An 11,772-nucleotide genomic window follows, 5' to 3' on the forward strand; every position below is an offset into this window, starting at 1 on the left:
ATGTTGTCACTCACTTGACATTTTAAAAATTACTAGGACATCTTTAGAATGCATCACATTATTCTTAGAATCTTCAGTTTAATCCTATATGACAAGATTTAAAATATACACACGGTTCTTGATGAAATAAAAAATCCTGTGCCACACTTAAGAAAGAAAGAGGACTTTCTGCTGAAATCACAAAGAAGAAAAAAAAAAAAGAAAGTGTTCAGACTTTCATGATCCTCAGCGACAGGATTAATACTTCCCTTCGAAGATTTCGGAGTTGTGCAATGTTGACAGATGACTGTGGGAAACGTTCCAGAGGAAATGCAGACTGGATGTTAGCCACAGAAAATAGGAAGTGAGGAGAAGTGAACAGAAAAACCACACAGTTTCTATTAGCACCCTGAGATGCAAACAAACAAAAAGGAAAGAATGAAAGAAATAATTATAAAAAAAACCCAAAAAACTTTTAATTGTCTGAAATTTCAGTGGTAAAGCTTTATTCAACACAACTTTTCAGTGATTTAATCTACAGCATTTGCAAAGATTGTGTCATTCGCACCAAAACAAAAAACAAAACACTCGATATATGAAACGTGGATGCACTACTATCCACTCTACAATATTTCAGTGAAAATAAAGATACTTCTTGATTTATGAGATATGTACAATATGAGACATCTAACTTGTGTTTCATTCAGGTGCAAGCACGTATGAAATACCTGAAGCCACACAAATGCTACAGTCCACATCTCTCATATAGCTTATATGTAGCTGTAAAATCTTCATCGAGTTGGCAGTGTAGGCTGACATGCTACATGCAGATAACATTTACATAGGAACACTCATGTCACTAAATAGAAAAAAGTGAAGATTAAATTGCGCCACAAACACCGAACTTTCACATTGTCAGACATGAAAACGTTATTCATCTGATTTCTGCTCCCAGCTCCTAAATCACACTGGGGAATTAATTGAATTGAAGTGGAACAATCACATGCTGTGACCGATGGAGGACTACTCCGAGTGTGTCACAAGAAGCACAGCCATGACCAAAGCTCAGAGAGGGAGAGAGGAAAAAACAACAACCCAGTCATTTTTCACCTTCTCCACTGTAACTTCATGCTTAAGTCAAGGCAAAGAACATTTTCCATTTGGGTTTCATCGGGAACTGAACTGAAAGAACAAATAGGCGACTGGGCCTATTATAGCTCTGAGAAACCTGACATGCAACGACTGGATGACAAGGAAGTAAACCTGCTGACAAAACTGACTTACAACTCTGTCAAACACGCAGCATTCGTGAGGCCGTGATGAAAAAAACCCCAACAGTAAACAAAGATAACTGAGAACACAAAAGACGAGAAGATTCTTCTTTGGTTAAACGACCAGATTATACCTTCAATACACAACAGCGGGACCGATTAACATTCTGTCAGGGGGTAAGGAAAAGGTTAAAGTACAGCTTGGAAGGGTTTTGTGGTCTCTTGACATGTTTCCTCGTTTCATGTCTGCAGCCGTCGGTGTCAGACGTGGCGAGTTCTAGTCACGGTCGGCGAGGAGAGAAGTCACATGCCTGCTGCAGCTGCTCGTCTGTCTGGAGAGCAGGCGCAACAGGCAAAGAAAAAAAAAAAGAGAGAGAGAGATAAACAAAATAAAGAAACGCTGAGGGGGCGACTCTCCTGCTCATGGAACAAGATGTGACGCTTTTGCCCGCCTGAACTGCTGCTGATCCCACTTTCCTGACGCTTATTGATGAGTGGTCAATTTATCGATTGACTGGTGCTGAGGGCTTTCAACAAAACTGGTAGTTGTTGGTCTTCATCAGAGGCTGCTCCTCTTCCACATGGTCACAAGACTGGTCACAGGGGCCGTCACAGCATTTGGGCTCGTCACCCTCTTCACCCTCCGTGACCTCCTGCTGCTGCTGCTGCTGCTGCTGCTGCTGCTGCTGCTCCTGCTGCACATTCTGGTAGATTAGCTGTGGAGATACATCATTAACGTGGTGAGACTGGATATGAGAAAACAATTTTTTTGTGTTTTTTTTTTAGCTCATCTGTACATGTGTGGGACATGCTGAATTATGTGTATTGAACGTAGCATTATATAAATTCTTTGATAGAGGCTGTCTTTGTGCTTTTGCTAGCAAAAGCATGAACAAGCGTTCAACTGAAAATAATAAACCAAAAAAACCTCAGTGGATGTAATTGATTTGAAAGCAAAGCAAAATCTGTTGTGTCCATGAAAGTACAAGACAACAATGTTTCCTGGGGGCATTTTGACTGATCACGTGTTTTGTTTGTTGAATGGTTTTGATGGAACCGGGTCGGATACGCTCCACTCACCTCTTCCTGCTCAGGTTGGTCTGCCAGTAGCCGCTCTATCATCTGGGTGATTTTGCTAAATGTCGGGCGCTTGGTCGGCTCCAGATTCCAGCACATCTTCATAACCATGTAGCTGAAAGACAAACGCAAGCCAATCAGAGAACGAAACAAAAAAAAGTGACACATCGTATACGTTTATTTAACACTGTGTACCCTCCTGATCAAACGTGGTATGAAGTAAAGATGTAGTTTCAGGCCGAATCAGACAAATAAGAAGAAGCTTATGGAAGCGGTGACGCAGTTCGAAAAGAGGGACTCGTTCATAACTACCCCTGCCCCTCCAGTCTCGTTTGACCGCCATGAAATAGCAGTTACATGGCATCCTGGCTTGAAGATCATGTGGCTAACAGGCAGAACTGAGCCTTGACTCACGGCGCAACAACAGATGATTGGGCCCTGACTCAGATTCAGCCCCTTCCATTTCCACAGTGTAGTTATTCCGGGTGGTGTGACAGCCACGCCTAATCAGCACACACAGATGTTGGGGCTGTCTGAGAGGCCGGGAATAACACTGCCTTTATTTTCTCATTCTGGCGCCTCATGTTGGCTTGTTAAATTATGAGAATGGATTTGGGAGAAAGCAAGCAAAATAAAGAAAACTGACGATAATAGAAGCCCTTCATGAAGTGAACCTCACGTGTCAGCTATAATAGATGTTAGATATGCTGCAAGAATGAAACGTTCTTTCTTTGCTGCCGATGAACATTTGGAAAGCATGTGAAGTCAAACTGTCTGCGTTTCAAATCGGCTTTTACTGAAACATCCGTAAAAGTTTCAGGGAATTGAAATACTAATCACTAAACGTCACCGCGTGTTCGCTGTCCTGTGAGTTAGCGGGCCACCTCAATGCTGACAGAACTGCTCAGCGCTTGACAACCTGCACACTCGGTTTGAACTGCTGTGGTTGATTTCAGCTGTAAAAACACTGCTGAGAGTCATTTGATGCTCCAGCAGAGCTGACTATCAGGTGAGTGGACACAGTTGAGCATCCAGGCGAACAAAAGATGATGAGAGTTTCACAGTTTCTTCACAGTGGCTCTTCTGTCTTACATCTCAGGTGGAGCAAAGTCTGGCTGGGCCATCTGGTAGCCGTGCTTCATCATCTTGTAGAACCTGGAGTCCACAGCCATGCTGGGGTACGGGCTCTTGCCTGATGGCGAATGACAAGCCGTAAATTGTGCGAGCAATTCACGAGAGAAAACAACAGCAGATGGCATGTATATGTGATCTGGCCAGCGCTGAGAACAAGGCCTTTACTAACATCAATCATTTTGAAAACAACACAATGGCACCTGATCTTGCTGGTGAAATCAGTCATGCATTTACTTTATTTATAGTCTTGCTGCTTCTTCTTGTTGCAATGAGTTCACGAATCAGTTACGTTCAAGAATTGCTGACAACCAGATAACAACCCAAACCCTATACAGAATCATCCTCCAGGTAATGGATGTATGTTCCACCAAAATAAAACAATAAATAAAGTTGATGAAATGAATGAGTTCATCAGGAACCAAAGAGATTCACACAGTGCTTCCAGCTCAGATACTCTCACACAGCAACACCACACTAATACAGCCCTGAGTGATTCCACATTCCTAAGTTACTCAAGTAAAGGAACTCCTTTACTTTTTTTTTGAAAACTGAATTTGTAACAGAAATGACATATAATAGTAATTAATAATTTGGCGTCTTTTCACATCACTGACCTAAAGAGAAGATTTCCCACAGGAGGATGCCGTAGGACCAGACATCACTCTGGACGGTGTAGACACAGTCGAAGATGCTCTCCGGGGCCATCCACTTCACTGGCAGACGAGCCTACACACACACACACACACACACACACACACACACACACACACACACACACACACACACACACACACACACACACACACACACACACACACACACACACACACACACACACACACACACACAAAAGCGATTTTTAAAAATCAATCTATTGCTCGTGTCATCAAATGTACAGCTAATTCTATTGAGGCACTTACGTTGCCTTTAACCACATAGTTGGAGTCATTCATGATGTCCCGCGCCAGGCCAAAATCACAAATCTTTGCCTCCCTTCGGTTGGTGAGCAGGACGTTTCTGGCAGCGACGTCTCTATGAATACACTACACATACACACACACACACGGTTGGTCTCTACAGAAGGCAATACGATCAATAAATGTTATGAAAGTTGCATGGCAGATTGTGATAACAGACAGTGTCAAACAATGAATATGTGCTACGATGAGGAATGTAAGGGGAAATACCCCACATCACAATCAATGTTGCCCCTCTTACTCATCATTTGGTTCTTTTTGTTTAGTTGTGTTTGTTTGTTTGTTTGTTTTAAGGCAAATGTTGTTGTTTTTCTCTTTATGTTTGTGTATTAATATGTTGTCTGCCAGTGGTTGGGTTACTCACATTTTTGGCAGCCAGAAAATCCAGGCCTTGAGCTACTTGAAATGAAAACCTGAGTAGGTCTTCGATGTCCAAGGGCCAGTCTCCAGTCTCCTCACACACAGAATCTACAATAGAAAAAAACATGGTCACATGCAGAAAATAAAAATGCAAATCAGTTCTTCTAACTTTAAATTCCCCCAGTGTTTAGAGCTTACCAGAAGTTGGATTAATAAAGTTTGACGTTTCCATATCTGGCAGCGGACTTGGTCTCATCTCTAAATAACTGCTGGAGGATGTACTGGAGATCCCACTGTCACTGTTAGAACAAATAAACATACAGTGATCAATAGGAACAGATCACAGTGGCCTTTCATTTTAGCCTCTAAGCAGGTTGCAATTTGAAGGAACCAGAAGATTTTAGGTAGGAAGGAATGGTTAAAGGAAAGATCGTATTCAATTAATGTAATGAAGACCAACATATATGTATGTAAAGACTCAATCCACACTCTCAATGTAAAACAATGACACATACTATTTATTCAGTGTCAATGCTGATGGAAATATTTACATATTCATTCATTATTCAATTTATTTATTCAAAATATGTGGAAATCTGCCAATCAATCTTAAATGACTTCTTCATGCCACCAATATTGTGTGGGAATAGCACGAGAGCTTTAATTCCATTACATTTCCTCTCCATCAAGGAGACTTGATGTCCTCACATGTCAGTGGCGTTGAGGCACATTCTGGGAGATCGACATACCTGCGAACAAACTGTTTCTGAGAGCAGATGTTCTTGTAGTCGTTCTCTGTAATGTCGGGAATATTCATAACGAAGTTGACAAATGTCTCTCCTTTGTGGCGAAGAAAGTTCAGGAGGTCACCCAGACTGCAGTACTCAGTGATCACCAGCACCGGTCCTATAGGGGGAACACGGCATGTTATGATCTCACACAGATACAACGTGTGACTGGAAACAAATGACTTGAACCAAAAATTTTAAAAAGTTTGACAGTTTTTGCTGTCTGACCTCCGTAGGTACAAGCGCCGAGGAGATTGACAATGTTCTTGTGTTGTCCCAGGTGGCTCATGATCTTCAGTTCAGACATTAGAGCCTCCCTCTCATCTGAATGGGCGCTGGCTGTAAAAACACAACAAACGGTCACCAGACTGGCATCCGGACTCGTAACGACGTCAGGTTCATAGAACTGAACATTATTAACGTTATCCGAAACATTTCTGTTTTGTTTTATCATTGTTTGTTCCGTCATCGTGACTTGCTTGCGTATACGATCGTTATCTTTATTTGCACAAACCTTTGAGCATTTTCACCGCCACGCGCATCACATTGTCTTCCTTTCCCAGACCATAGGCTGTGGCCTCAACGACCTTTCCAAATGCACCTGCACCCAGGATCTTTCCTGATGGCAAATGAAACATGGACAATGCATTCTCAACGTTGGCTTGTGATTCTCTGTCAAATCTGGTGTCTAAATATACTCATCGAATATTCAAAAGCAGTTACTGCACATGTTGCAGACCTAGTTTGAGCTTGTCTCGAGGGAACTCCCACTTCTCATTGTAGGGCAGCTGAGTGGGATCGATGAAGGTGTAGTTGTTTCCCTCTCTTGCTTCAATGATCTTCCAACGGATCTCATACCTGGGTTTCTGAAGGGTAACAACAGAAAGAAAAAAGTTTAAAAGATCTGGATTTTGAAAGGTTGTCCCCCCACCCACCTCCGCACAGTTCATGATAGTTACTATTACCTGCTTATATTTGTAGAAAAGAAAAACCAGCAGCACAAGGAGGATGGCGAGAATACCTGCCGCTCCAGTCAGGGTAGAAGTAAAGAGTGTGTCTGTCATGTTGAAAAGAAATCAAAAAGAATAGCAATGTGAAAAAAACATGTGGAAGTTTGCTCATGTGAATTTTGTAAATGCATTTTGCAAAATGCCAATATATTCTAATGAAGCTCCCGGACAACAACAAACATGAGAATCATGGATGACAGCATCGAAGTTGAAATGCTCACCAGAAACCTCCATAGCAAAAGTGTCACTGCTGACGCCTGCCACGTTGAAGGCGACGCACTCAACCGTCATCCTCCGGCTGGAAGGTCCCACAGTGAGGACGCTCTCCACCCCCACGGCCCCGTACTCCTCCCTCTGGACCTCCACGGTCGGAGCCTGGAGAGGGATGGCCAGCTGTAGCCCAGTAGTGTTTTCATTGCACCTGCCTCATCATAACACATACATTTAAAATAAGTAAAAAAAAAAAAATTGAAACAAAACAAAAAAAACAGGCCCTGACTGTCAAACACAGAACTACAAAATGATTGTGAATTATGAGTGTGTCCTCACTTACGTGGGTCGTATTCCAAAACATTGGTACCAGATTATTCTGGGAGCCGGGTAACCGAAAGAAGTGCACGTCAGTGTGGTGACATTTTCCCATCTCACCATAGCCACAGGTCGCTCTGCCAGTAAAGAGAAGAAGTGAGATCAACTAAAACTAATAAAAAAAAAAAAAAGTTTTATTGTTTATGCTTTGACAACAGCCAAAAATAGTTTCAATAAGAAATTATTAAGCCACTTACGATACATTTGGACTTGAAATGTGATGGATGCATTGGCCAAGTTACTTCTGGCATAGAAGGTGTACTGGCCTTGCTCCTGTATGTTCATTCTCTTCAGCAGCAGTGTAGCATGGTATCTAAGAAGATCGGGAGGGGGAGGGGCAGGAGTCGTCTTTAAACATAGAAAAAGAGGAATGTCTACCAAATCAGATGTGACTAATTCTGTAGGCTCCATACAGACAGTCTCTATGTATCATTGCTGAGTATGTCAACTTCTTAAAAAGAGGACACTATTCCCTTCCTTAAAGCAGTTTCATGACCTGAGGAATATGATGACCTCGGTGTTCCCTGTCAAATCTTTTGCAAAATGCACCGACAGCATGTTCCAACTTCCACTTCCTGTAGTACATGTTATATTTGGACTATTTTAACTGTACTGGTAGTACTCATCACTAGTGTACCTGTTGTTGTATCGGATGAACTTCTGCTCCTGCGTGGACGTGTTGGGAGATGTTGGGGTGTACCATTGGTGCTCGGTGATGGAGGGATAAGCCTCGATGAGCACGGTGAGCTCCAGATCCTCCCCTTCATTCACCTCCAGGGAAAGACCCGTGCGAGCTAATTTGGGGGACAGCTGGGGCGACAGCCTGATGTACGGTTTGTCTGTGATAAAACATTTCAACCTTTTAGCCATCAACCTTTGCAGGTTAGATGATTTATTTTCGGATGACTTACCCACAACTATCAGGTATGCGGTTGAACTGTTCATACCAGCTTCATTGGTACCAATGCAGGAGATGTTCCCTGTGTCAGCGAGGTCCACAGCAGGGATGGTGAGAATGCTCTTGATGTCCAGCCTGTTTTCTCCATTGGAGCGAGCCCATTCCTCTATTGTAGGTTTCTAAAGACACCAGAAATATAATCCGACTTGAAATGATTATCACTGAGGCGGTCTGAACTTCAGAAGAGTCTCCTACGGACCGTCTTTGTCGTGTATTTCCAGGTGACATTGTAGTTGAAGTTAGGATTGTGTGTTGTGCAGTGGATCTTGAGTTGCTCTCCAACAATGCGCACGTACTCGTCTGTCTCCAAGAAGACATACGGAGGAAACCGAAGCCCTGCACCAAAAGGAGAACATGCAGGGATGTGTCAGAATGGAGGCACATGGAGAGACATACTCTTAGTAGGAGTATGCTCAATAAGTTTTCATCAGCCATGCGGTCTCACTCTGAATGACATTGATGGAAAAGGCCTTGGAGGTTCTCTCCACTCCGTTGAGTCTGGCTGTGCAGACGTAGTCGGCATTGAAGCTGGGGTGGAGGCTGTGTATGAGAACACCGTGGTGCCGGGACACGGTGAAGTTCATCCCTGGCGGCACGGTGGTGCCGTTGTCCATGCGGAGGCTCAGGTCTGTGGCTGCGGGATCGGTCAGAAGGCAAGGCAGGAGGTAGTCCTCTCCCTCCTTTCTCACCACCTGCAGGGAGAAGCTGCTCGTCCAGAACAGACGATTCGGATCTGGTGAAAACAGAAAACAGAAAGACGATTAAAGAATTTGAGATTTGCATGGGGAAGATCTTAATTAACACTCACAATAATAAATGAATAATCAAGAGTTTCCTCTGGACTACTCTCATTAATCTAAACTCACCTTTTACATAGACGTGCACAGAGGAGGTCAGTCCACCGTGTCGGGGACCGGCAGTATAAAAACACCTGTACGTCCCTGTGAATTCAGCGGAGGGTTGCTCCACCTTCAAAGTGCGGATGTTCCCGCTGCCCTTCGATATGAAGCGCCTGTGTTTGGGCAGCCTGGTTTGCCAGTAAACAGGCCCATTGCCCTCACACCTCAGATTCAACGGGCTCCCAGTTTGAATCACCACCTCAGAGCCTTTCAACACCTCAGAGTTCACCTTGATAACCGGACGCCTCCATTCCGCTGAAAAAGAAAGAGAACGTGATTTGTACTCACATTTATTCAATTCAAATCAGTCTTATTTGTATAACACCAAATAGAACACAGTCACCTTTACAGAGAGAAAAGCAAGATTCATTTATGAAAAATACCAATCTATTTATATATTTTTGGTCATTTTGCAGTTTTCTGCATGTATTTGTTTATAATTCGCTCTCATGTTGTTTACTCTTTGCTAATTCAACACCGTGTTTCCAATTCATTTCAGTGGCTCATCAGCTCCATAAATCACATTTATTTTAGAAGGTTATTTTAATGGATTCATTCTACACACTGTGAAGAATCTGAATCATGAAAATCAGTCATTCTCACTTCTGCTTTTCATAACGCGGCTCTGTTAAGACTGGGAACAAAAACAGGCAATATAGAAAGCACTAAATCGGTGACAGTTGTAATATTTATTTAGATTTAGGTGTTAAGAGACAATTCACCATAGAGATCCTAAGAATGTAGAAATGCTCGTTTTTCTTTCAGGCATCTTTAAAAGATAACTTCTAAGAACTGACTTTAGCCCTGAGGTAAGGAGATAACAAAGAAAGTTCTTTCAGTAAAAAAAAAATAACAAACTCCTCTCTTTGCGTATTTTATTGAAAAATGAAGCTTTATGTGGACCAAGTCTATAAAAATAATGCAGCATTGCAGAGCCTTTCCCCCATTTTGTGTCGTCTTAACACTTTTCACGAAGGTTGTCACAGTGTCGGTTTATACGTTTAGATAGTGTGTTTTGACCTTTGAAGCAGAACTGAGGTCCCATGTTCAGCAATATTTTCTATTAATGGCAAAGTGATTTATCACTCTGAGAAACTTAGTATGAACTCTCACCATGGTCCTTGTTCATGTATGAAAATGAAGTAGTTACTCAACCTCACAATGACACCAGTTATACCTCAGCAGTAATCCACCAGAAAGCAAAGCTAATTCGTTCAGCCATAATAAAACCCAACCAAGATGCTTTTATGTTTTCAAACGCAAATACATGAAATTGCAATTTATTGCCTGATGGGTGACATACTGTATGCGATGGTGGAAGTGGAGGGTAAAGAAGCGATACATAGAAAAATATCACAAGATTGAGCCTCAAAACAACACATGATGCTCATGCCAAAGTGCTGCTCATCAGACACAGTCTGCACAAAAGAGCATGACTATATCACACAAATGACTGAAATCATGATAGAACACCAAGTTATGTTTCATATTATTAGTGTTACACAGTTGCAGTACAGTGAAGCTGGATTATATTTCAATGGAGTAAGTCATTTAGATTCCATGATTGTACCGAGTCAAACTTATATGCACTCCAGCAACTTTCAAATCAACAACAATCAAATAAAGAAATCTTTCTCAGTGTTGACGTTACAGTGTCTGAACCTTACCTGATGCAGAGGAGGCCACAATCCCCAGCAACAGTGTGAAGAAGGACCGCATCCCGGATCGACTCACAAACCTGTAGCTTGATGCTCACTGCTTGTGTGTGCTACAAAACACCCTTTGATTTTACAGCGTCAGAATAGAGAAGAAGAGAAAAAAACAAGCTTATATGACGAGTTCTCCCCCCAATCACCTGCTTTTCTTCTCTTTTCTGACCAGTCAGGGCAAATTTTCTGTGAAAATATAGTTTAATTTGCCTCCAGTATCTTAAGTGTAGTAAAACCAAATAAAACTTATAATAAAATCATGAAAAGCGGTTTTTTGTTTTGTTTGTTTTTTTAGCCATGGTATATACTCCATAATACACATGGCATGTAGATAAAGAAAAGCTTAAAACATTCAATGATGTAAAAAGTTGCAAAAGTTGGCAATCTTAAAATACTGCAGATATACAGCACCACATGTGGGTTGAAAGTACTCACCTGCGGATGTCCTGAGCTTGTCAGAGGGATAAAAGAACCTCCTCGGGTGCAGAGTGCCAAGCATCCAGCTGACACTAGAGTCCCTTTTTCCCTTCTGCTTTGCTTCTGACCCTCTTCTCTTCTCTGGTTGTTTACAGTCTCTCAACACAGAAGTCACACCAGACATGAAGTGGTGCAGGGAGGAGAGGACTGTGTGTGTGTGCGTGTGTGTGTGTGTGTGTGTGTGTGTGTGTGTGTGTGTGTGTGTGTGTGTGTGTGTGTGTGTGTGTGTGTGTGTGTGTGTGTGTGTGTGTGTGTGTGTGTGTGTGTGTGTGGTAGGCGGATCAGCATATCATGCTCAGCAAATTAATGAATCAGTGCCAATTTGCCACAGCAAGGCAAAAAAAAAAAAGAACACTCAGAGGCGCTCAGAGGTGAGACGAATCACCTGCACCACTCTCGCTGCAGGGAAAACAATGACAAAGGGACAGTCACACGGCTTAAAGCACAACTGGAGAGCCAATGTATTGTGGATATACTGCAAAATCCGTTTTTGGAAGTTCATGGAAAACAATGAAATCAGAAACAGAATACACATTCTCCACAAG

The 11,772-nt window shown here is 42.4% G+C and overlaps 1 protein-coding gene across 1 annotated transcript; it reads right to left on the reverse strand.

Moving 5' to 3' along the window:
- Window positions 1-771: 771 nt before the first annotated feature.
- Window positions 772-10,760, reverse strand: csf1ra (colony stimulating factor 1 receptor, a; the record flags this gene model as incomplete). The annotated part of the gene is made up of 21 exons (XM_080502189.1): window positions 772-1,966; window positions 2,331-2,442; window positions 3,420-3,519; window positions 4,076-4,187; window positions 4,382-4,504; window positions 4,803-4,906; window positions 4,997-5,097; window positions 5,548-5,704; window positions 5,815-5,921; window positions 6,097-6,205; window positions 6,326-6,452; window positions 6,552-6,643; window positions 6,818-7,017; window positions 7,150-7,261; window positions 7,382-7,497; window positions 7,822-8,023; window positions 8,096-8,261; window positions 8,342-8,478; window positions 8,588-8,875; window positions 9,009-9,296; window positions 10,709-10,760. The coding sequence occupies 21 exons, from the start codon at window positions 10,758-10,760 to the stop codon at window positions 1,781-1,783; spliced, it is 2,991 nt and encodes a 996-aa protein (XP_080358315.1). The 3' UTR covers window positions 772-1,780.
- Between the last annotated feature and the right edge of the window lie 1,012 nt (window positions 10,761-11,772).

Source organism: Blennius ocellaris (assembly GCF_963422515.1).
Source record: "Blennius ocellaris genome assembly, chromosome: 9".
Classification (NCBI taxonomy): Eukaryota; Metazoa; Chordata; class Actinopteri; order Blenniiformes; family Blenniidae; genus Blennius; species Blennius ocellaris.